The following is a 26087-nucleotide window of genomic DNA, read 5'->3' as shown; positions in this document are numbered from 1 at the left end:
TAACAGTCAATCTCGGACTTGTAAACATTCACTTACAAGAGCATTCACGATAATCATCGAGTGTTCATGTCTTGAAAGTAGTCTACCAGGCTTAGGCTTTTTCATTTCATGTCAGTCAAACATTGCTGATGAGATAGTAATGTTGAGGAGCCTGAGCATGGTGAAATAAAATCCATCTTCAGGAATATAAAGTGGTAAGCGTTCCAAAAAAAAAGGTCAATTTTCTTGGGAGTTTCTTTTAGTCTGGCAGTTGTGAATGTAAACATTCACCAATATATATTACAATTAACACTATGTTCCACTATTACAAATAGGAAACAAAAGGCATTTACCTGGCACAAATTTCCAAAGGTACAACAGTTAAGTAATAGCCAAGAATTATATATATATTGTTATTTCTCTAGTTTTCAGTGTAGACATTTATTTGTTGGGTAAAAAATGTTTAAAATGTGACACTACAACTACAGTATAGTATTCCCTAAAATCTGAGTTGAGTAATGTTAGCCATGTCTACTGTCCAGGTTTATTTTTTTCATATCAGCTACCGCAAGTTTTTCAGGAACAAAAGCGTCCGTGGAATTACTGCAACATTACTTCAGAGTTTCATTTGAAAACTGAATTATAAAAAATATAATTACAAAACAAAAGGTTCAAATACACCGCAACTGCTCGCTTACGATCTGTTCTTGTACTGTTTAGTTGTTTCGCGTCAAAATGCATTAAAAACAAACCAGATCCGAGGACCAATGTATCGCTCTAACCGATCTAATCAGCGTTATTTTGTCCGAACAACCAAAAAGCGTCGAAAATAAAGCCCGACGAAATAAACCGCCAGCGAAATGGCCAACACATTTTATCCCAACCAAGACGAGACAAAAAAAAAAAAAAAAAAAACACTGCTCCCACTGCACATGAATACGTGTTCCCTCCTTTCCCTCTTTTTTTCTCCCCTCCTCTACTTCCCCCTCCCTCTTTTCCTCCCTCGCTCACTCCCTCTCTCTCTCACTCTGGCCTGGCTGCCTGTCTGACTCCATGAACAATGTCCTGCCTTTTGTAAAGAAGGGGGGGAAAGGGCTGCTCAAATGTAAAGCCCTGCTCACGAGCACTGACATTGAAAATGAATGACAGCTTACCTGCATGCCAATCTTCATCAGACTGACACTGGCTTGACAGCACAGCCTATACTCCTCCACACAGCAAGTGACGTCACATATGACAAGCCCCTCCCACCACATGCTCTGTCTCCGCTCCCCCATTTTCTCAAAGTGCCGCTGATGCATTCACGTGTCCGTCGGAAAAAACGAATTTACGCGTTGGGCGTATATATCCATCCATCCATCCATTTTATATTATATATATGATAAACGTTCTTTGAATGTACTTCATTCGAACATATAAATCGGTTGCACATGATTAAACTGTGTAAAATTAATTTATATTATTCTATTATTTATTTTCGAGGAGGAGAAAATTACGTCAGCTTACCACATTTGAATCAGGTGAAACCAAAAGTTACGTACCCCCCCCCCCCCCCCCCCCCCAGTGCACTGTACTCAAACTTAGTAGTTGCCACAACAAAGCCACCCACAGCACTTGTGACAAAAACAAAATAAATAAATAAAAATACAACTTGTAACTTCCCAGTCAAGTGCAGCTTGTCATGTAATTCTCGACGGGTGTTGTATGAATAAAACACGCATCATCTTATTACAAATCAAAGTTCATGCTGAGTCTGACAGTGTTGAGTAAGAAGAAGAGGATCTAAACAACAAAATGCACCCCTCCCTACACTTTAAAAAAAAAACTAAAATAAAAACGAGTTGCACTTATACAATTATTCAAATGAATTTAAAAGTAAACTTGGGAAGCTTCCCTGAACCACAATTTCAAGGTGGATCAGGCCCGCCCCCTGTCGGCTATCTAAAACTACTACTATGTGTCTTACTTGAATACAGTATTTACTATACTTGGAACATAGTTGGATTTGTCACTTCAACAAACTTAGAACATTCTTAATTGTTTGCAGTGATGTCTTTGTGTTCTCATTCCAAGTCAATTTGTTGCCGATTTTATTCTTTACATTTGGTACACATAGCTCGGTTGTGTGGTTTACAGGCGTTTAGGATGCTAGAATACAAGACAATACCCACTGGACTAACAAAATGAAAAAAAAACATAACCTCTTCTTTACTGAATATGAACAACAGCCCTGCCCAAAACGCAGAATATGTCATTAATTTCATAACTTTTATCTTTTATACTTTCCCACGAGGAACCAACTGTTTGAGTAACCACTCATTCGATTGGCTAGTCAAGATTTCAGTTATCCAATCAGCTTTGAGTTTGCTGTTACTAGCGGCTGGGCGCTTTGGATGGAGTTAAAACGAAAATAATTTATAATAAAAAATTGAGCTATACAGTAATGTATTTTCGTTTAGACTTAATTCCTAGACGAATGGACATGACAAGGGCACTTTGGCGAGGTCAAAACAGCACATTGGATATCTTCGTAACGCTACTGTGCAGCCGCCAGCTTGTACGGAAAGGTTAGCTGGTACAGCTAACGTAGTTGACCCACACAGCAATGGAAGGCTAAAGCTAAATAGCGCCGCAAAACCTCATATTCAAGACGGATTTGACTAATAAACCACCTTAAAATGGCTACTACAGTGCTGGGAGTCGGCACAGGCGTTTTCGTCATCACTGCTGTTTGGATTGTGACGTTTGTGCTCTGGATGATGCTTCTGAGAGCATCTGGATCATCAAAGTGAGTAATATAACCAAGACGTCACAATCATCACACCAACCACAATAGTTCCGTATTTATAAACTTGCTCATCCTAACGTTATAAAGTTGAGATAAAAGTGTGAGTGTGCTAGTTCGTTGGATAAGCAGTCTTCGAATTGAACAAAAAATGCAATGGGTTGGTCAAGGCGTATTGTTAATTGCTGCTATTTTAATAGCGGCTCTCATGCTTGGGTTGACGCTGCAAAGAGCGACTGGATCACTGATGTGAGAGCTGCATCAACACACTGCGCACACCAACCCGAATACAAGGGGGAGGGATTCTGGCTAAAGAATCAGGGGAAAAAAACATTTAAAGTAATACTAGCGAATTCACAGTTAATTTATTGTATTGCGTATAAAACAACTTTGTGTCAATCACTGAACATCTTGAACTGTGCCCTTTTACTTTATTGCATTTTCTAAAATGACTTTGACCATTCAAGGAGGACATAGAATAAAAACTGTTGACATACTACATACAAGCCCAGTCTTCATTTAACTAAAAGTCCACACTAACAAGGATACGATTGACGTGTGTAAAACCTTTTATTGTAGTCTCTTCTGATGGGGAAGCCTTTTGGCTTTAATTTAATCCATCCATCAACGATTCAATAACCTTAATTGATAAATCATAATTCTGCCATCAAACATACACATCGTTTGCCATCAAAAATTTTAGTTATAAGACTAGCCCTGCTTAAGTTAGATTTTACTAGGTAAACCATGCCTGATTTATTAATGAGCTATACAGTAAAACATCCCCTGGAATCACTGCTAAACAATGTTCAAGGCAAAGAAGCTACTTGAAGGGAAGTTTATAAAAATACTGTATAAAGCATACATTACATTAGTTTTACTGTTAGAAGAGAAACCGTTTGTGACATATATTTGCAGTATGTAATAATAAGTGTAATGTAGTTTTTCCTTAGGCCACTATGAAAGTAGGATTAAGGACGTAAATGTAAAGTTTGCTATTTTCATGGTTTAAAAAAACAGTATTGCAAATGAGTTGGATATAAATATCCTGTGATAATCACCCTGGTCATATGCAAATTCACATTACTTTTTTATTTTATTATTTTATTTTATTTTAATTTGTTGTCTTCTTGTATGAAATTTGTGTGTGATTTTTCCAGGCTAGGAGTTGTCCCGGTTTTCCTCTTGGCTCTTACCATTACCCTGGCACTGGTGTTTTTCCCTCAAAGCACCACAACCCCATCTGCTTTCAAAGAGATAGAGGTGAAGCTCTTCCATTTACACATTCCGTCTAAATCACATTTATTGTGCACAGCAAATGTTAAACATTACTATCCATACAAATAGGCCTGTCATGATAATTACTATATCGATTTATCGTTCGATAAATAAAATGGAGACGATAGTTTTTCAGGTCTCAATCAATTGTCATTGTTGTGGTGAGCCGGCGTGCGGATCACACAGTGAGCCGACAGAGTTGGACGGCTGTGTCATTAGCCGCTAGTGGGCTCATGGAACGCGAGCGCACCGGTACACACTTGCCGGTGTTGGCTTAGTCCAATACTCCACAGCCTTGCTCCATGTGTAGCCCGTAGAGTCACATAACAGTGACACTTCAGGGAAAGTTAACTGTTTGTTGTGCTCTCTAGCCCCCCAACTAAGGAGCTAAACAGCTCTCTCCACTGTGGCAATGTCATTTAAAACATCACCACCTCTCCGAGTTGTTGTGTGTTAGTCCCCAATTAACAGAAACACGGGAACTGTTTATTAAGCATGATCTCAGACCCACACATTATTCAGCCAGTAGTTGACTACAACGAACGTCAACATATATTTGATTGACAGCTGAAGGGCTTGTCTTCAGCGGACCAACCACACAGTAGCCGGATTTACATGAAGACTTTTTTTGTCATTCCGATTGAAGATCTCTGGTTAACTGTTTACATGTGACGTGGTCTATTACGAACGGCTGTATACATGTGCACGACATTTAATCAGAACAGCCGTGTGACATGCGCACTTAGTCGTGAACGTGACATCCTGTATCAAGATGGAGCTCCATCTAATCAGCTCAGTAGGGATTTTTTAAATGTTTATTTAAAAAAAAAGTTTGATTAAAAACAACTTACAAGTAGTTAAAAATAAAATCGCAGTTGCATACGAGCTTCGTCAGGAGCCGCCATGTTTACGCCTTGCGTAAACAATGACGTCACCGCGTATTTACGTAGAGAAGAAACATGCGCAGACAGAGCTTTTCCCGGCTGTATTCCGAATGATGGGTTACATGGCGAAAATTTACTTCTGATCAGTTTGGCAAAAGGAATGTTCCACCCCTGTGAAACCGAATGAAATTCCATTCGGGTTCGGCCTGATTATTCCGATTAAGGTGTTTATATGGAGCATTTTGATTCGGTTTGGGCTTTTAAACCGATTATAATCAGATTAGAAGGCTCCATGTAAACCAGGCTAGTCTTGCAGCCCTTTATTTTAGACCCAGGGGAATCCATATCACAGAGGAAAGAAAAACAATTTAATAGAGAGACAAGAAAGAAAATTAGAAAAATAGCAACAATAGTAATCACAACAATTTTGATTCAAAAGCAAAATATAAATAATAAGGGCAGGCCTTATTTTGATTGATGATGATTTCAGAGGCATTAAAAAACAACAAATTATTGTTTATCGTGATAGTTTTTGGGAAAAGATATCGTCTTAAAAAATTATCGTGACAGGCCTAGATACAAAAAACAGCTGTAAACACAAAATATTAAAAATACGAAATATTATCAATATTAAATACAGAAACATGCAAGGGATAAAACTTCAAGTGAGAGCAATAAAGGATAGAAAAAGCAAGTTAGATACTTTTTTTTCATTAGTATTTATTCAGAAAACACAGAACACACAAATGCAATCGCCAATGGGTGATTCAGTGACAAAATAACAGATTATTGTATTACAAAAATGCCTTCTAAAGAGGACCTAAAGCAACGGTTTTAATGGCTTTCGCCGTCTCTCATGGTCCTAATATATTGTTTGAGCTCCTTTATATTTTTTTAATCGTTGTACAAACATGAAACATGGGTAGACTCTATGAATTATTTTTAAAGATATGTCTGTCATTTTATTATCAAGTAAATATTTTGTAGGTAAAGTCCGCAATACTCACCATCACATGATGATATCAGTTAGGAAAAGTAGAGACAAATTCATTTGAAACAGTGCTGCCGTTTCCTATTTTCGAAAGGAAACACCTTTTCATATCTCCTTGACCCTATGACGTATTCCAACAAAGGTCAAGGAAAGGTGGCAGAGAGGTTAGGAGATTTGACTTCCCAAAGAGGCCCTACTTGTGACTGGGTAAATGAGGTAATTGTGTAAAAGAGCTTTGATTACCTAAAAGGTAGAAAAGTACAATACAACAGAAGCCCATATTGCATTTAACAACAAACAATTTACATACGTCCAGTAACATAACAGTGCATCTTAAATTGTGCAAAACAGTGACACACATTTACCATAATTTCTCGTGTATAATGCGCATTTTTTAACCCCAACAAATTGTCAAAAGGCAATAGTGCGCATTATACAAAGGTATAGGAGAAAATGAAAAATACTTTCACATTTTATCAATGTATGCCGCCATCTAAAGGTTATGAAAAAGCTGTACACTTTCATTCTAGTATGCCACCTAGAGGTTATAAAAAAGGTGTAGACTACACTTTCATTCCAATATGACAGGGGTACATATGACTGCATATATGTACAATTGTACTCATAAGTTTACATACCCAGGGAGAATTTGTGAAATATTGTTTTGTTTTTGTTTTTTTAATACGACTGATGACTGAACAACAACCGTCATTAATTTCTTTATGGTTATGTTTTGTTTAATGATAATGCTTTTCTGAAATGCTTGTCCGTTTAATTTGAATACCATTATAATAAAATTAAATGTGTTTCCTGGTCCTTCAGGTTTTCTTAAAAGAATTGTGCACATCTTACAAATCCTGCCTGGGTAATCAAACATATGAGCACAAGTGTGTGTTTTCTCATTTACGAAATAAAAGTAGAGCTGTGAATTTCAAAATAAGAGCATGTAAATAAAAAATAAAGTGTTGTGTGTTCAAATAAGGTGCTTAAATTCAGAATCATTCTTTGAAAAAACTAACAAAATACAGATAATACTTCATCTTTTGATCATATGGGTAGAAGCAAAATCATGCATTGTAAAAATGCATTTTACATAAGTAGAAGGGTTTTCCAGAATTTTGAGGTCAATTTAGGGGGTGCGTATCATACATGGGTGCGAATTATACACAAGAAACTACGGTAGTACTTGCTAGATTTAGTGTTCAGAACAATAACAATGTAAAAGAAGTGTTTGTTTAGTAGCCTTTACATGATCAGGATTTTTGGGGCCGATCACCGATCAGCGAGTTTAAAAAAATGATAACCGATCACAAGATGGAGCAATGTGTCAATTTAAAGCACTTGTTAATTTACTGTATATACTTGTGTACTGTACTGGGTATCTTAAAGTATTCATTCTCTAGTCTAGTGATTCCCAACCAGTGTGCCGTGGCACATTAATCTGACATGAGCAATCTTCAGGGGTGGTGTGTAAAATTATCAAATTTTACTCAACTGCTCAAAAAATTATTCATTTCCAAGAAATAATGTATCTTTGTTCCTTTATTTATGCCAGTGAGGCATTGTGGCAGACTGAACAAGTAAATGCTCTTCTATTACATGGCAGGAAGTACATACAGTAATTACTGTGTATCTACTTTTTGTGAAATTTTTGTTTGTTGGTGTGCCGAGAGATTTTCCAATGGTAAAATATGTGCCTTCGCTCCATAAAGGCTGGAAATCATTGCTCTAGTCAGGTCATGTATTCTAATGAGTCAGGTCAAACCAACATTAAATGACGGAAATAATGGGAGCTAACATACTGTAGTTGAATTACTTTATTGTAATTAAATTACTTCACACACACCAAAACTTTAGAGCATGATTCGACATCACGCTGGGATATTTATGCACAACCGTTAGTGCTAGCACTGGTTTGCTATGGTATATAACATTTTGTTGCCTGCTTGCGAGTGGTATTCTATTAAAAGTACGTGAACATATATCAAGCAAGCCTGAAATGAACGTAATCTCCTGAGCACCGGTGACCACCAGCACACATTTTTCCCAATTTTGTTACATAATAATACACTCATTGCGATGTCCTCGCCATAGTAACGTGTGTATCCAGTCTCGTTTATAAATTCACAAGATAAAGCCCAGTGATCGTAAAAGACGGGATGTGGTGGTATCAGATTTTGTGGTGGTACCAGATTTTATTGCAGTACCCTGACATAGTGCAATCTTGAAAGACAAAATGTGTCTTGTACTCTGATCCACGCATTACGTTGTCTGTCTCAGACGTGTTGTCTGTCCCACACCACCATGTTTTTTTTTAAAATAACTTTATTGGTGGTCAGATATTTGCAGTACTACGTCAAAAGACACGCGAGAAGACTAAAAATAAACTTTGAATTCAAATATACTGTACACCATGGCGACGCGGAGCAAATGTCTTTTGCGGAGCCGACCAATGACGCCATTGATCGGATCGGCGAATTATGACATTGAAGGAAAAGCTCCTCGCTCTGCCACCGAGGAGCTTTTTAACTACCTCGGTGACCTCAAACCCAGAGATAGGAGAGCCCGCCTCAGAGAACCCACACTCTGCTTCCTCATGGGAAGGCGTGTCGGTGGAATTGAGGAGGTCTTCGAAGTATTCTCCCCACCGACTCACAACGTCCCGAGTCGAGGTCAGCAGCGCCCCATCCCCACTATACACAGTGTTGGTGGTGCACTGCTTTCCTCTCCTGAGACGCCGGATGGTGGACCAGATTTTCCTCAAAGCCGTCCGGAAGTCTTTCTCCATGGCCTCACCGAACTCCTCCCATACCCGAGTTTTTGCTTCCACCAGAGCTGCATTCCGCTTGGCCAGCCGGTACCCATCAGCTCCCTCAGGAGTCCCACAGGCCAAAAAGGTCCGATAGGACTGCTTCTTCAGCTTGACGGCATCCCTCACCGTTGGTGTCCACCAACGGGTTCGGGGATTGCCGCCACGACAGGCACCGACCACCTTACGGCCACAGCTCCGGTCAGCCGCCTCAGCGATGGAGGCGCGGAACATGGTCCACTCTGACTCGATGTCCCCCGCCTCCGCCGGAACATGAGCACAGTTCTGTCGGAGGTGGGTGTTGAAACTCCTTCTGACAAGGGATTCTGCCAGACGTTCCCAGCAGACCCTCACAATACGTTTGGGCCTGCCACGTCAGACCGGCATCTTCCCCCACCATCGGAGCCAACTCACCACCAGGTGGTGATCAGTTGACAGCTCCGCCCCTCTCTTCACCCAAGTGTCCAAGACATGCGGCCATAAGTCCGATGACACAACCACAAAGTCGATCATCGAACTGCGACCTAGGGTGTGCTGGTGGTGCCAAGTGCACGTGTGGACACCCTTATGCTTGAACATGGTGTTCGTTATGGACAATCCGTGACGAGCACAGAAGTCCAATAACAACACCGCTCGGGTTCTGATCGGGGGGGCCGTTCCTCCCAATCACGCCCTTCCAGGTTTTTCTTTATTTATTTATTTTATTTTGTCCTGTTCGGCTGTTAGGTCAAGCAGGAAGGAGGATCTGTATCCCTTTTATGCCGGAACAGTTTTATGGTGCCACAGTGGAGTTTTTAAAGCTGCCACTGCGGTGTGATAATGTACTCAGCGTGCCCCTTGGTTCTACATACCATCTACGCCGCCGCCTTCATGATCGATTTTGCAGCATAATTAAACGTATCATCTGGTCATCTAGGTCAATTTGTTCTAGCAGACACTGTTCCACGGTCGCCTTTCTGCTGAGTTCTCACTAAAAGGGTTGGTGTCTTTTTTCTTCACTGACCAGCAAGCGTTTTCAGAATCTACACATCTGCTCCCGCTTCGTTATCAGACTTTTGCTCACCTTCCCAATTTGAGTACTCAGCTGAAATGACTCTTTTACAGTGTGTTAGATGAACCTACGTGTTTCTTTCTGCTATTTTTTAGGGCTGTAAAGTGTCAATCTATCTGTGCCACCATCCCTCCGGTTGAGACATGTGACACAGCATGGCTCAATATAGCAGCCCATTTGAATAGTTTTTTTTTTTTTTTTTTTTATCATTAGTTTGCATGCCTCGGTTAATGCTACTAATTCAGCAGCTTGTTCAGCCAATTCCTGTCAATCATGCTGCGTGCCTTCATCAAGTAAGGGTATTAGTGTGGCTGGATTTAAGGTTGTGCATCGCTCAACAGTCAAATGTGGTTGTGACAGCAAGATGGCAATGCAAGATAAATGTCTTGCAGGTGATAAAAACGCCATATTGGTTTTCAATAGGAGAGCAGACACTGTATGTGGGACCTTAAGGGTGAACTGCTCTCTACTGCCGTCAAGGCTGCCACAACTGCTCTGACACAATGTGGTAATGCACAGGTTACGTTGTCCAATTTAGTTGAAAAATAAGCTATTGGTCTTAGCTTATCACCGTATTGTTGTGTAAGTACGGAGGTCATGCAATAGCTTTTACAATCTACCATTTGAATGAATGTTTTATCATTAAATTTGGAAGGCCTAGCGCAGCACTGGACATCAAATGTTGTTTAATGTCACAGAAGGCCGTTTCTGCCTCTGTACTCCATTAAACAGATGATGTCATTTTAAGGTTGTCTTCATACATTAATTTTGACAATGGTGCAACAATTTCTGCATAGTTTGGAATCCATGCTCTACAATAATTTGTCAGACCTAAAAATGATTATTATATGTTTCTTCATCTGTGGTTTAAGATTTTTTAAGACTATAGATTTCCTGTCTTCTAATATAGTCCTTCCTCCTAGATATTTGACTTGCCTTTTACATCATTGCAATTTCTTTTTGTTAACTTTATGTCCCTCTTCTGTTAGATGATGCAGCAAGGCCAATGAATCCTTGCATGTCTCTCCATCTGTAGATGCCAGAAGACATGCGTGTTGTCATAACTTGTGAATAATTAGTTGGACTTTCACAGTAACCTTGCGGTAATCTAGTAAATGTATATATATATTTTTTTTTCTCAAATGTGAATGCAAACCAAAATTGACTGTTATTTTCTATTGGTACTGAAAAGAATGCATTACTTATGTCCACTACTGTAAACACAGTAGCGTCTGGTCTTAATGAATTTAACAATGTGCGTGGGTTTGGTACGCATGCTGCTCTCTGTATTACTGCAGCTCATCACATTCTTTTTTTTATCTTCTATTTTTGTGATAAGCTGCAAGGCTGCAGACAATAGGGCCTTTCCCACGTTTAACGGTGGTTTGTCTTTTATTTTTTATATAATTTGATTCCTGCAACGCGGCTATTTTTTTGTGTATTTAACCAACCATTAAAGCCGTGTTCGGTTATCCCTGTCTCTAAATATTAAATTTTATCAGGATCCTGTTTTTTTTTTTTCTTTTAAATTTAATTTAATGAACCGCCAACCTTTACACTGCAGTGTATTCCTGTTTTTTATTTTACTACTTCCTTTCCCCATTTGAAAGAATTTGGTTCAGTGTAATACTACCTAGGGTAGTCTAGAACACTGTTTCTTTTCAGTAGGACGGTGATTCAAATTTACTTTCTGTGGTAATTCTCACTTCAACTCTTTCGAGTGGAGAATTCTTGCCTTTGCATCCACAAAAGTCCACCGTTTACTTTCCCACTGTTTTGGTATGGAATGAAAAACCTAGTGGTTTCCCATTTACACTCTCATTCAAACAGTTTTCATTCACACTGGCTCGTCAGAGGACTCCGCCGTCCTATACGGAATTTAACTACGTCTGTCAACAGCTCATTAGAGGACTCCGCCGTCCTATACGGAATTTAACTACGACGGCACGAAACTTTCCTAGTTTCTTTATTTCACCCGCCATTAACTAGTATTCACAGGGTTTATTAAACACGGAATTTAAGTACGTACAGGACTCTGCCGTCCTCGCGGAATTTGTGGACTCCGCCGTCCTTTTTCCTAAAAAAAAATTTAAAATTTAACTCACCAGTCGTCTTCAATCCTATGGATTGTCGTCAACCTTCAGATCCCAGTTGAGGAGAACGAAGACCAGTCCCGTAAAGGGTCTTACTTGCCGTGGCCACGGTCTCTTAACTGGAAGTCGGCTCCACAACTGGAATCCTCGGGTGTGTTGACATCCGGCTCGAAGGACCAATTTAATGTTGGATTTATCTTACCCAACATTATAAAAAATAGACACAAAAGGAATGAAGACACTGGTTTCTTTTTCTCATGAGGAGGGCGTATGGGAGATTGTTCAGATCACAGTCTCTCAACACGCTCTAACCAATCTCTCCCGTCGCTCCTGCATTTATTTGAAAATAGGAGGGTTTTTCCCAGACATAATGTTCTAAACAATAAGACACAACACAAAACATTGGACCAACACCTGTCACGTCCCCGACCACATCCGATCACGTCCTTGGTCCAGGCGCCCTTCCATCGGATGATGCTGAGTCATCTTTTTGAAGGCGAGACATCTAAAATCGTCCATAATACTAATGCAAGCTAAGCAAATAAATGATAACTTCTAAAATATATTTAACAATGGCTTTTGCTTTGCATAGTAGAATTTTAAGTTGCACTTACGGATGTAGTGCCCAACTGTATTTACTGACGTTGTTTTTTGAAGTGTTCCTGAGCCCATGTGGTGATATCCTTTACACATTGATGTCGGTTTTTGATGCAGTGCCCCCTGAAGGATTGAAGGTCACGGGCATTCAATGTTGGTTTTCGGCCTTGCCGCTTACATGCAGTGATTTCTCCAGATTATCTGAACCTTTTGATGAGATTATGGATCGTGGATGATGAAATCCCTAAATTCCTTGCAATTGTACATTGAGGAACATTGTCCCTAAACTGTTTGAATATTTTCTCATGCACTTGTTCACAAAGAGGTGAACCTCGCCCCATCTTTGCTTGTGAATGACTGAGCAATTCAGGGAAGCTCCTTTTATATCCAATCATGGCACCCACCTGTTCCCAATTAGCCTGTTCACCTGTGGGATGTTCCAAACAGGTGTTTGATGAGCATCCCTCAACTTACTCAGTGTTTTTTGCCACCTGTCCAAGCTTTTTTGGAACATGTTGCAGCCATAAAATTCTAAGTTAATGATTATTTGCTAAAAACAATAAAGTTTATCAGTTTGAACATTAAATAGCTTGTCTTTGTTGTGTATTCAATTAATTATAAGTTAAACATGATTTGCAAATCATTGTATTCTGTTTTTATTTATGTTTAACACAACGGCCCAACTTCATTGGAATTAGGGTTGTACATTTACAATATAATATTTTTATTGTCAGATGGCATTCTACTCAGGCAGAGAAATCAAAGATCTAAGTTCAGCTTGTTGAAGCTATCTGTATAATTATGTAGTTGTTTTTTATGTTCTGCAGATATTTTTTTTCTAATGCAATATATTCTATGATGAGATTTAACCAGTGATTAATATTGATAGTTAATTTTTCCAGTTTAGAAAAAAAATGCCAAGTTTAGAAAAATATTTTTCTTAGCGAAAGCTAACGCAATGAGTATTGATTGTGAATATTTATTTGGGAGGTTGATTATGCACAATCTTGGGGAAAGTGCAATTCTGCAATTCAAAATATACGAGAGTTTCTGCCTAATCAGAGTCCAAAAGCATTGCGTTGCTGTGCATTCCCATATTGCATGAAAATAGAAGTCTATGGTATTTTTAGTGCATTGTGTGCATACTGTATGTTTGACGAAGAGAGGCCCATTTTCTGCGTAGTGTGTTGAGTAAAGTGTGTTCTACAGAGCTCTTTCAATATTGTATAAGCTGTAAATTTGTGTTTTTTGTCATCCTAAACCTATTTTTACATATCAGCATCTAGTAATTACGGTCAGCAGACATAGAAAGGTGTTCTTCCCATTTAGTGATTGGCAAGTGCATTATTTTGTACATGAGATTATTTTAGAAACTTTTCAGAAGTTTTTTTTTCCTTTGTAGGAGAAGCATCATAATAAAGCCTAGAGTGATCACCTGACATATTGATCCAGACGACTATTTACACTTACACATTCACACAGAGAGATGAGAGGCACAGTATGGAGTATTTAAATAATGGATAGATACAAAAGCTCTCCCAAAACTTAATGTCAGCTCTAAAAGAAGCCATTAAGCATACTGCCTTGAAAAGGTATTTGCCTTTATATTTACACATTTGCATGAATGTATTCTGCATACAAGCTTGCCACAGAGGCCTGCTACGCTTTATCTTAGTCCAACAGCAACACAGAACAAACACTCCCCCATGTAGCCTCTGGGTCGTGCCAGTAAGCCAGCCAGATCTGCCAAGCAAGCTGCCACCAAATAGAGCCTCGTCCTGGCATTCTTACATTTGGTAGGTAGCCTTTGTGTAAACCCTGATAGCACACAAGCAAGAGAGGGGCAGCACATCCTGGACTCTGCAAAAGGTCTTCCTGCTAAAATCAACCCATTGATCGATGACTGTGTTTTGAAAAGCTTACACTGTGTATCTTTTAAAATAATAACACATAATGCTAAAAATCCATTATGAAGTCATCACAGCTGTTATAGATTGAATTAATAATAATTATTAATAATAATTCATTCACGCCCGAAGATGGCTGGGATAGGGTCCAGCACACCCACGACCTAGTGAGGACAAGCGGAACGGAAGATGAATGAATGAATAATTCATTCATTCAGTAATTAATAATAATTCATATTATTAAAATTATGATGAATGCTAATTGGGATGCCATACCATATGTCACTGAAATAGCCTTGAAATTTGTGCTGTCACTATCAAATCTTTTTAGAATTGATTATCCTATAGATATTTTGTTGAGTACTCGTAATTGCCACCCCTTCGCTAACTACTAACATGCATTTTATTCTCATTTATGAGGGCTGGACTTCTGTCATTAAACAGTATATGTTGGTACCAGTGATGCCGGTAAAGCGTTACGCCAAAATTCCACCATTTTGAATAACGAGCAAGGTAACGCATTACTTTACCCAGTAGAGTAATCAGACTAAAGTTACTTTTTCTAACCACCAATAGTTACTTTTGAGTCATCAATGTTTCTCAGCAAGTACTAATGTGTGGCCAGTGACTCGAAAACGAGCAGTCCAGCTATTCAACAGCATTTAACCGTACACACAGACTGCTGATTTCTAAATAAGAGCAAGAAAGGGATTGGGAGGTGATTGTTGATTCTCCAATGCACAGTGACGTTGCAGTACCATAAAAGTGCAAAGAAATGTACAATTTCACTATCGCCACACTATTTTTTTATTTTCCTTTGTAAAAAGTGTATTTTGAGTCATACCGAAGTGCGCAGTCATAAATAGGTCATGGAGGTTAAGGACTATCTCACTGAAGGACATACAATACTTATTTTAAATAATATTCACAATGAAAAGTGAACGCTTTCAACTTCTTTGTAGTTAGGACTGTGAGCTGGTTTGACGCGCTGCACTGCTGACGTCACATAAGTAAGTGTTTCTCCACCCTGTCAATCACCCATAGCTTTGCTAGTTAAACAGTTGCCTAATCTTGTCACCTTTTCTCGCTCTTTGCATCAAAATTACGATGGTGGGAGCAATGGTGTGTGTGTGTGTGTGTGTGTTTGTATGCCACAAATATCAAACCCCCACTCACTTTCACGTTTATGCACACACACACACACACATACCTTCATGGACCACAATCAGCATCCATCTATCAGTTAAGAGTCTTAACTGATAGATGTACTGAGAATGGTGTGCTTGTTCACATTAAGGTACTTCCTGTAGTATGTTGTCACATCAAGTCTGCACTCAGTTGCTGATTTAATGTGGCTTCAACTCGACTAATGAAGTTATTGCTTCATGTTGATGTAAATTGTGTGGTGTACATTACCACGTAATGGGTACAGTTAAGCTTATGCTTTTTTTTGTACTGTGGATAAGTGATATTCCTGCCACTTTCAGCTGCTGAAAGTAACTAAAAAGTTACCTTTCTCTAACTTAGTTACTTTTGAAATCAAGTAAACAGTAAAGTAACTAAGTTACTTTTAAGATCAAGTAATCAGTAAAGTAACACTGGTTGGTACTGAATGGATAGTATAAACTCTTTACAGAATTTGAGACAATAAAGTCAGCTGTTGCTAAACAGTTAGAATTTGTGATTAACATTAGCGTGCTAGCGATTACATTTTAGGTAAAAACAAAAACAAAAAAACACTAACTACCATTCAGCTCACTCATCACTGTTATATGTACATTACACATCGAATAGTGTCTTAAAAATCACTTAGAGATGCTCCTCTGTCGTTTTTGGCAATGTTTTTCACAGGCCCAACAGTGCATCCGTCTGCAACAAATGTCCGTGTGGTAAACATGGACAGTTGCCAGATGATTCTGGGCGGTGCAAATATGCTTTTATTAATATTTGTTATTGCCTTGAGGAAGAAATGTTTGCGTCGAGCAATTTGTGTGGCCGACTTTGCCGATTGTTTCTTCTTCTTTTTTCCGTAGCCCGACTTACAGTTGCTTAATTAAATCATTTTTGGGCAACTTCTTTTTTTTTAATCCCAGTTTTCTGTTATCTATCCATCCATCCATTTTCTGTACCGCTTATCCTCACGAGGGTGGCGGGCGTGCCGGATCCTATCCCAGCTATCTTCGGGCGAGAGGCGGGGTACACCCTGAACTGGTCGCCAGCCAATCACAGGGTACATTTCAACAAACGACCAGTCACACTCACATTCACACTTACGGGCAATTTAGAGTCTTCAATCAACTTAGCATGCATGTTTTTGGGACATGGAAGGAAACAGGAGTAGCGGTTAGCAGGGGTGGTTTACCAGACCAACTTCCCCCTACTTCCACCCGCCTTGCTGCCTGTCCACCACACCCACGTGTGCTTAACAGCATATTCATAAGACATGGCCCACACTTTGGCTGCCTGCTTGCTGGGTCTTGCTGAATTAAAAAGTGAGAAGTGTTAAATGCATCCATAAGAGCCTGCATACATCTATTCCTGCTTTATTTATACACGCACACTCGCACATTCTCTCATTCCAGCACCTACCGGTAACCTGAAAATGATCTCAAGTCAACTGTAGGGCTCCCCGCATTCATGGCTTATGGATATACTTTCAGTTTGAATGTTTATGATTCAATCATCATAGAAATAGAAAAGTGAGCTCCCAAAGTCATGCTGATTACATCTATTCAGGACTGTTTAATAAACTCCTGACCTCTCCAACTAAGGCAACACTTGTAATGTATTGTTTATTTAATGTAACAATTAGACGTGATCCAACAACGTTTGCTTTGTCATAGATATCCATCCATCCATCCATTTTCGGAGCCGCTTCTCCTCACTAGGGTCGCGGGCGTGCTGGAGCCTATCCCAGCTATCATCGGGCAGGAGGAAAGGTACACACTGAACTGGTCGCCAGCCAATCGCAGGACACATAGAAACAAACAACCATTCGCACTCACATTCACACCTACGGGCAATGTAGATTTGTCAATTAACCTACCACGCATGTTTTTTTTTTTAGATGTGGGAGGAAACCGGAGTGCCCGGAGAAAACCCACAAAAGCACGGGGAGAACATGCAAACTCCACACAGGCGGGGCCGGGGATTGAACCCCAGTCCTCAGAACTGTGAGGCAGACGCTCTAACCAGTCGCTCGCTGTGCAGCTGCCATCCATAATTTTGGATTTGAATCACAACAAATCAAATAATAAATAATAAATCACAAACTGACAAGAGCTGTAATGCTGCCAGCCACATTTACTTAAAAAAAATAAAAACTATTTTACATTTTGCCTTTGTTTACGGCAGAAGCCATTTTAACTTACTGCACATTGTTTCTGCACATCTACGCATTGTAGCTCCACCGAGCTCCGCATAAAGTTTGTTCGGAAAAATAAAAAATAGCTCTCTAATTAAGGAGGCTTGCATTAGCCAAGTTCTGATGGACTGTACGGCTAACATGGAAGCGCCACAGCAGAAGCCGAAAAGGAGCTGGACGACCGTAGCAGATTGAATGGGAGAACGTTTATCCAACACAGTGTGAAAGATGACAATATCAGCCAGCAGGTTAAGTAGCCAGCAGGCTAGCTGGAAAGTCGGCAGATTGGTCTAACTAAGGCCTGGTAAACACACAAGGATTTTCCAAATGTTAAAAGATTTTTTTTAATCTGTGACAGAGACCCCACACATAAAGATAAAAATAATCAGGCATTTAACAGTTTTGGTCGTATTGTGTGTGGTGTGCTCTCAACACAGAACACCACACACATAAAGGTTCTGTTCCACCACCGATCTTAAAATTCACGTAGTTACACATGATCTCACAAAACCGAAGAAGACCCACTTCTGGATATGCGCCGATTGTTATAGAGTGTTCCCGAAGGCTGCCGGTATAAAATGCCAATGTCCCTTAAAAATGACTTGCTTTGGAAAATTATTCTTGCCGTCTGGGGAGAAAAAAATTATTCTTGCTGTCTCGGGAACCCACTTTTATATAGGGATCCCGATCTTCACTTCCCATCTGATATATTGCACTCTTGAATTTTGGTCGATACCGATTTTGTTCTGATCCAATTTCACCAATAATCATACATGCATACATATTTACATATTTTGTCTTATGGAATGTTAGAAAAAGGGCTTGATCAAGTTATATTACTTAGAGAACAATAATCAATAACAGTAGGTATGAGAAAAACTTAGCCATTATTAATCAATGGATTGGCTAGCGACCGGTTGAGGGTGTACCCCGCCTCTCGCCAAAAGATAGCTGGGATAGGCTCCAGCACGACCGCGGCCCTTGTAAGGATAAAGCGGTACAGAAAATGGATGGATGGATGGATGTGGTACATAATGTAACTGCTCTGCATGTCTTGACCTCTGAGGGGCAGTATGGGGCACGCAATGAGATAGTTAATAACTAAGAAAGTAGAAGTTAGGATTGAATATTGTTGTTATAACTCGTTTATCAGCGTTTAAAGAATATATGCCAGAGAATATTGTTATATTGCCTGTTTGTATGTGTACCAATATTCATTATTTTGAGAGATATAAGTGCCGTGAGTTTGCTGCTGGCGGCACGGTGCACAACTGGTTAGAGCGTCTGCCACACAGTTCTGAGGACGGGGGTTCAAGTCCCGGCCCTGCCTGTGTGGATGTTGCATGTTCTCCCTGTGCCTGCGTGGATTTTCTCCGGGCACTCCGGTTTCCTCCCATATCCCAAAAACATGCATGGTAGGTTAATTGATGACTCTAAATTGCCCGTGGGTGTGAATGTGTGCGCGAATGGTTGTTTGTTTATGTGTGCCCTGCGATTGGCTGGGTTCAAGGTGTACCCTGCCTTCTGCCCGAAGATAGCTGGGATAGGCTCCAGCACTCCTGCGACCCTTGTGAGGATAAGTGGCTCAGAAAAAGTGATGGATGGATGGATGGAGTTTTTTATTTATCGCATGTTTTTTATTTATCGCGTGTTAGCTTTCGGCAAGCGATATTTGTGAACAAAAACAAAGAAACTAAGTCTGTGACGTATTTGAACATTCAAGGGTTGTATAACCCCAATTCCAATGAGGTTGGGACGTTGTTAAACAAATAAAAACAGAATACGATGATTTGCAAATTATGTTTAACCTATATTTAATTGAGTACACTACAAAGACAATATATTTAATGTTCAAACTGATAAACTTTATTGTTTTTAGCTAATAATCATTAACTTAGAATTTTATGGCTGCAACATGTTCCCAAAAAGCTGGGACAGGTGGCAAAAAAGACTGAGAAAGTTGAGGAATGCTCATCAAACACCTGTTTGGAACATCCCCCAGGTGAACAGGCTAATTGGGAACAGGTGGGTCCCATGATTGGGTATAAAAGGAGCTTCCCTGAATTACTCAGTCATTCACAAGCAAAGATGGGGCGAGGTTCGCCTCTTTGTGAACAAGTGCGTGAGAAAATAGTCGAACAGTTTAAGGACAATGTTCCTCAACGTACAATTGCAAGGAATTTAGGGATTTCATCATCTACGGTCCATATTATCATCAAAAGGTTCAGAGAATCTGGAGAAATCACTGCATGTAAGCGGCAAGGCCGAAAACCAACATTGAATGCCGTGACCTTCGATCCCTCAGGTGGCACTGCATCAAAAACCGACATCAATGGGTAAAGGATTTCACCACATGGGCTCAGGAACACCAGAAAACCAAGGTCAGTAAATACAGTTCGGTGCTACATCTGTAAGTGCAACTTGAAAATCTAATATGCAAAGCAAAAGCCATTTATCAACAACACACAGAAACGCCACCGGCTTCTCTGGGCCCGAGCTCATCTAAGATGGACTGATAAAAAGTGTTCTGTGGTCTGACGAGTCCACATTTCAAATTGTTTTGGGAAATTGTGGACGTCGTGTCCTCCTGGCCAAAGAGGAAAAGAACCATCCGGACTGTTATGAACGCAAAGTTTAAAAGCCAGAATCTGTGATGGTGTGGGGCTGTGTTAGTGCCAATGGCATGGGTAACTTACACATCTGTGAAGGCACCATTAATGCTGAAAGGTACATACAGGTTTTGGAGAAACATATGCTGCCATCCAAGCAACATCTTTTTCATGGACACCCGTGCTTATTTCAGCAAGACAATGCCAAACCACATTCTGCACGTGCTACAACAGCGTGGCTTCGTAGTAAAAGAGTGCGGGTACTGGACTGGCCTGCCTGGAGTCAGGACCTGTCTCCCATTGAAAATCTGTGGCGCATTATGAAGGGTAAAATACGACAACGGAGACCCTGGACTGTTGAACAGCTGACGCTGTACATCAAGCAAGAATGGGAAAGAACTCCACCAACAAAGCTTCAACAACTAGTGTCCTCAGTTGCCAAACGTTTATTGAATGTTATTAAAAGAAAATGTGAGTAACACAGTGGTACAGTGGACCGTGTCCCATCTTTTTTAGAACGTTTTGCAGCCATAAAATTAAGTTTATTTATTTATTAATTTAAAAGTTAATGATTATTTGCTAAAAACAATGTTTATCAGTTAGAACATTAAATATCTTGTCTTGTACATGTTCTACCCATGCCTGGGTGGGTTTTCTCCGGGCACTCCTGTTTCCTCCCACATCCCAAATACAAGCGTGGTAGGTTGATTGAAGACTCTAAATTGCCCGTAGGTATGATTGTGAGTGCGAATGGTTGTTTGTTTCTGTGTGCCCTGCGATTGGCTGGCGACCCGTTCAGGGTGTACCCTGCCTCCCGCCCGAAGATGGCTGGGATAGGCTCCAGCAGACCGCGACCCTCGTGAAGATTAGCGGTAAAGAAAATGGATGGATGGATGGATATACTATTGGGCAGTCCCCACTCGGGTCTGTTATTTTTACAAATTACTGACCAATCTAAAGTGTTGAAAATGGCTTGCTCTCTTTGATGACACAATGATAATGGCTCAAGGAACATGTAGTTTTTGGGGGGTGTTTCCTGAAAAGTAATGGTTTGGGAGATTTGAGGATTCCGCTCAGGATATATAAAATTACAGCACACACAAATACACACATACATATATAAGCACATATATGCCAGTAGTTTGATCACAACATAAAAGGAAACCGCTTAATCTGTGCAGGTGTACCTAAAGTCAGACCAAAGTTAATGATGCAGTCAGTACAAGCTTAATTGTCTACTTCTTAAGAATTGTTTTATAATCAATACTATGAGCCAAATTTTTTTTTTTTTTTTTTTTTTTTTTTTTACATTTTACACTTTAGATGATATTTTAAACAGAAATGAATCCCAATCAGGTATTTCACAGTTTGACAATTATTGCTACTAACAGAGTTTTAAACGACTGTTTCTTTGCATACTAGCACTTTGTTTTTGTGAAATTTACATTTTCCATCCATCCATTTTCTGAGCCGCTTCTCCTCACTAGGGTCGCGGGCGTGCTGGAGCCTATCCCAGATATCATCGGGTGGGAGGCGGGGTACACCCTGAACTGGTTGCCAGCCAATTGCATGGCACATACAAACAAACAACCATTCACACTCACATTCTTTTTGTGAAATTCAAATTGCCATCATCTTGCCATGATGCTTCTGCTTCTGTTTAGTGCAAGCTCTCTCCTGACATCTAGCGGCTTAAAATAACAAATTCTGAAATTAGAAGTACTCTTTTAATTTTTATTATGTAGTTGACTTATCTCTCATCTACATACATTATAGTTCAAAACTCTTTAGAATTCACAACACCAAGTAAATTCTATCATCTTTTCCCTCCACAGATAGTGGACACTTTGTTCATCGCTCGCTATGTGTTGCTGGCTTTAATGAGTGTGATCTTTCTCTGCGCCTTGTTCATGCTGCTCCCCTTTCATTTCTTGGAGCCTGTCTATGCTAAAGCTTTGAGAACACGCTAGAAGAGTTGGCACCGGATCACATTGCTGATGTCAACAACCTAAAAGAAGAGAAGCCGGCAAGAGGCCCACTTCATCTTTGTTACAGACTGTGGAACCAAAATAACAGGAGAAACTTTCCCATGGCCAACTTCTTTTTGTTTATCTATAGCAGGTATGAGTTACATAACTAAGTAGTGTTTTTGGGGTGTTTTTTTCTCAAAAGTTAACAATTTTTATTAGATGGGATGGGATGGTACAATAGATGAATCAATTTGTTTATAACAGGCACAAGTTAGGAATCCAGAAGTGTTTGTGTTTTATTTGGTATAATTTCAGTAGGTTCCTATTGGATGCATCTACAGCATTACTCACAATAGGTGAAGGTGCATTCAGACACTGTCTTCCTTTTGAAATGTTTTGTTTGCTTGAAATGTTTTCTTGTATGTTTTCTTATCATTTTTAACCTCCAATGCTTGTTATTTGTTTATTTGTTTTATTTGTTTTTAATGCGATGGTACTGGTGATTCTTTGACTAAGCTGTATTTATCTTTTTTTATTTTCTTTTACTTCAATTTCAACAATGATAAAGAATTACACAATTACTCACACTTTGTTGTCTTGCTAAAACCACACAATTACTCACACCTTGTTGTCTTGTTAAAACCTAACAGCATAAGGAACCTTGTATGAATGTGGCACTCAAGTGAGTACATGTTCAAGTTTACACAGGCTAAATATGTTGATACGCTTTAAAAAAAAATACCCAAAGTGGTTACTGATTTATTTATTTTTTTAAGATATATAAATTCCAATTATGAACCCATGCATCCATCCATTTTCTATACCACTTCTCATTTGGGTCACTGTTAAGAAGAGCCTAACCCAACTGACTTCAGGCAAGAGGCAGAGTACAAGACTGGTTGTAAGTCAATCGCAGCACAAATGGACAAAAAAACTTTCACTCATTGTCACCTGTTGGGAATTTTGAGTTGTCAGTAAACCTCAGAATGTTGATAGGATGTGGGAGGAAGCTGGAGTACCTGGAGAAAATCCAAGCGAGCACAAAGAACATGCAAACTCCATATGGAGCTGTCATTAAATAAGGAGATTCAAACCCAGATCTTCCACCTGTGAGGCATACATGCTTCCCACGATGTTCCTAAGATGAAAATTCAATATACTGTACACTTTGCATATTGTGTTTGTTGAACAACTCACAAAGAAGCAGAACACACACATTCAGAGATGTTGATATGAGATGTGAAGAGTGATGAGGCACACAAACGGTATCTGCGCCCCTGAGCTGCGTTTCAAGGCAATAAATAACTCTCAAAAGTAAAGTTAAATCAAATTTACTGTAATTTAATGATGAAAATCAGGCAGTCAAGACGCCTGGTCCCAGATAAAGCACAGATGTTAAACAATTGTTACTGTGCTTTTTTTCTTTGTATTCTTCGTTTTCGTGTGTAAAAATTTAGAAGGCAGTCATTAAAGCACTGAATATTCCCTTCACGCATGCTAATTTCGAGTATGCATATCAAAACAGTCACAAAATGCTTCGCAGTGGTTCAAAGGTCCGCTGTAGCGTCAATTTAACATCTCAGAGGTCTCATAGGACACAAGAGCTTTGGCTTGTCCCTGCCCAATCCAAATGGGGGCACATTATGCAAGCCGTGTAGGCTGATTAAAATGTGAACCTGACAACACCTTTGGAACAAACACGAGGTTCGGCCATAGAGTGACACCGTCACCATCTGGGTGCCACCTCTGGCACGTAAAGCTGACCAACAACGCTTGCAATTCACTGACACATTTCGCCGAGGCAATGGCGAGCAGGAACGCACCCTTGCAAGACACCCACTGCAGCTCCACACCTGCCAGGGGCACACCTACGAGGCTGGCACAACCTTTCCAGCACCAAAGGCAGGTCCCATGCCAGGTCTCGCGGAGTCCTCGGCGAGCCCCCTTGAGAAAAGACGACACCAGGCCGTGGCTCCCCACTGTGTCATTGTCTACCCCAGCATGTCGGGCTGAAATCGCAGCCACATACACTAGTGTGAAAAAGTGTTTGACTACTTCCTGAGTTCTTATTTTTTTGTTTGTTACACTAAAATGTTTCCCATCATCAAACTAATTTAAGTGTTAGTCAAAGACAACACAAATAAACACAAAATGCAGTTTTTAAATGAAGGTTTTTATTATTAAGGGAGAACAAAAAATCCAAACCTACATGGCACTGTGTGAAAATGTTATTTCCCCTTTATCCGATTAACTGGTTGTGCCACCCTTAGCAGCAACAACTGCAATCAACCTTTGTGATAACTTGCAATGAGTCTCTTACAGTGCTGTGGAGGAATTTTGGCCCACTCATCTTTGCAGAATTGTTGTAATTCAGCCACACTGAAGGGGGATGAACCACCTTTTAAGGTCATGCCCCAGCATGTCAATAGCATTCAGGTCAAGCCCACTCAAAAGTCTTCCTTTTGTTTTTCTTCCGCCGTTCAGTGGTGGACTTGCTGGTGTGTTTTCGATCATTGTCCTCCTGCAGAACCCAAGTTCGTTTGTTCATTGCTCGCTAGCTTGAGGTCACTAACAGATGGCCGGACATGCTCCTTCAGGATTTTTTGGTAGACAGCAGAATTCAAGGTTCCATTTATCACAGCAAGTCCTCCAGGTCCTGAAGCAACAAAACCAGAAACCCCACTACCACAAGCATATTTTACTATTGCTATGATGTTCTTTTTCTGAAATGCGGTGTTACTTTTACACCAGATGTAATGAGACACACACACTGACCAAAAAGTTAAACTTTTGTCTCCTCAGACCACAGAGTATTTACCCAAAAGTCATTACGATGTCTTCTGGGAAAATTGAGATTAGCCTTAATGTTCTTTTTGCTCAGCAGTGGTTGTTGTCTTGGAACTCTGCTATGCAGGCCATTTTTTCCCAGTCTCTTTCTTATGGTGGAGTCATGACCACTGTCCTTAAGTGAGGTCTGCAGTTCTTTGGATGTTGTTATGTGGTCTTTTGTGACCTTTTGGATGATTCATTGCTGCGCTCTTGGGGTAATTTTGTTTGGCCGGCCACTCCTGGGAAGGTTCACCACTGTTCTATGTTTTCGGCCATTTGTGGATAATGGCTCACGCTGTCCAACTGCCTGTGTCAACGTTGAGACCTTCAAGTTCCTCGGAATTACAATCTCTCAGGACCTGAAGTGGGAGACCAACATCAACTCAATCCTAAAAAAAGGCCCAGCAGAAGATGTACTTCTTGCGGCTTCTGAAGAACCACGGCCTGCCACAGGAGCTGTTGAGGCATCGAATCAGTCCTGTCTTCATCCATCACAGTCGGGTTTGGTGCTGCCACAAAAAAGGACAAACTCCGGCTGCAACGGACAATTACAACTTCTGAAAAATTTGTTGGTACCCCCCACCAACCCTTGAGATATTGCATGCTGAAAGAACTAAGATGAGCACGCAAAAACCTCTTGGACCCTCCACATCCTGGGCACCACCTCTTTCAGCTCCTTCCCTCAGGTAGGCGCTATCGATTAATGCAAACTAAAACCAGCAGACATTCCAATAGCTTCTTCCCTCTTGCCATTAACTTCCTAAACAGTTAACTTACAATTCTATTGTAACGTGCTGCTAATTTTGTCTTGAGATTTTTATCACATCTCTGTCGGGACACTTCTACATTATTCGTGCACTCACTGTAGTGGTCTCGTCACTGCACTATTTGCATATCTGTTGTTGACTAATACTGACCACTCATGTGCTTGAGAACTCTGC

At 40.1% G+C, this 26087-nt stretch overlaps 2 protein-coding genes across 6 annotated transcripts in view; one reads left to right on the top strand and one right to left on the bottom strand.

Moving 5' to 3' along the window:
* Positions 1-1201, bottom strand: part of pknox2 (pbx/knotted 1 homeobox 2) — a 216881-nt gene extending 215680 nt beyond the window's left edge. For 2 of the 4 annotated variants that reach the window (XM_061751965.1, XM_061751967.1), the window contains exon 1: positions 1134-1201. The gene's annotated coding sequence lies outside the window, so the exon portion shown is untranslated. The remainder of the gene's footprint in view (positions 1-1133) is intronic. The other 2 variants (XM_061751968.1, XM_061751966.1) reach the window with 2 other exon arrangements.
* A 1136-nt stretch (positions 1202-2337) lies between these two features.
* tmem218 (transmembrane protein 218) lies at positions 2338-22904 on the top strand. 2 transcript variants are annotated; one of them, XM_061752373.1, is made up of 4 exons: positions 2338-2767; positions 3925-4027; positions 20044-20119; positions 22183-22904. In XM_061752373.1, exons 1-4 carry the CDS (start codon positions 2658-2660, stop codon positions 22296-22298), a joined length of 405 nt encoding a protein of 134 aa, XP_061608357.1. In that variant the 5' UTR covers positions 2338-2657; the 3' UTR covers positions 22299-22904. The 2 variants fall into 2 exon arrangements, with proteins under 2 accessions (XP_061608357.1, XP_061608358.1); XM_061752374.1 differs by lacking the exon at positions 20044-20119.
* Positions 22905-26087: the final 3183 nt, after the last annotated feature.

The sequence above is a fragment of the Phyllopteryx taeniolatus genome, chromosome 17 (assembly GCF_024500385.1).
Source record: "Phyllopteryx taeniolatus isolate TA_2022b chromosome 17, UOR_Ptae_1.2, whole genome shotgun sequence".
NCBI lineage: Eukaryota > Metazoa > Chordata > Actinopteri > Syngnathiformes > Syngnathidae > Phyllopteryx > Phyllopteryx taeniolatus.
The sequence above is the reverse complement of the archived record's forward strand: the minus strand, read 5'-3'. Positions and strand labels throughout refer to the sequence as shown.